This window comes from Buceros rhinoceros, unplaced genomic scaffold, assembly GCF_000710305.1.
Source record: "Buceros rhinoceros silvestris isolate BGI_N320 unplaced genomic scaffold, ASM71030v1 scaffold38224, whole genome shotgun sequence".
In the NCBI taxonomy this organism is placed as follows: Eukaryota; Metazoa; Chordata; class Aves; order Bucerotiformes; family Bucerotidae; genus Buceros; species Buceros rhinoceros.
In genome coordinates this window covers 1-295 of record NW_010409505.1, presented here as the reverse complement: position 1 = coordinate 295, position 295 = coordinate 1, and the positions used below count along the sequence as shown (strand labels likewise).

The following is a 295-nucleotide window of genomic DNA, read 5'->3' as shown; positions in this document are numbered from 1 at the left end:
TTAAACAAGAAGGGAGACCAGCAACTCCCTGTCACTGGCCGCCCAGAGCTACGCCCCCCTACCCTCCTCTCCATCTGTGCCAAGCCAAACCTGGCTGCAAACAGTGGATCCCCTGCCCAGGGACGCACCAGCGTCCCGGATGTACTGCGCTCCCTTCCCCGGGTGGCTCTCCAGGTTGCAGATCAGCGTGCCGACAGGCAGAGCCCCCAGCGGGTAGGCGTCCCCTTCATTGGCTGACACTGGAAGACAGAAGCTGATGAGCTGGGCAGGGAGCAGCTGACGCGAGCCCCGGCAG

The 295-nt window shown here is 64.1% G+C and overlaps 1 protein-coding gene across 1 annotated transcript in view; it reads right to left on the bottom strand.

Moving 5' to 3' along the window:
* The window catches only part of MRPL2 (mitochondrial ribosomal protein L2), a gene marked incomplete at its 5' end in the record, with an annotated part of 1225 nt that extends 986 nt beyond the window's left edge, over positions 1–239 (bottom strand). The window contains one exon of the mRNA XM_010135257.1: positions 129–239. Coding sequence (XP_010133559.1) covers positions 129–239 — 111 coding nt within the window. The remainder of the gene's footprint in view (positions 1–128) is intronic.
* Between the last annotated feature and the right edge of the window lie 56 nt (positions 240–295).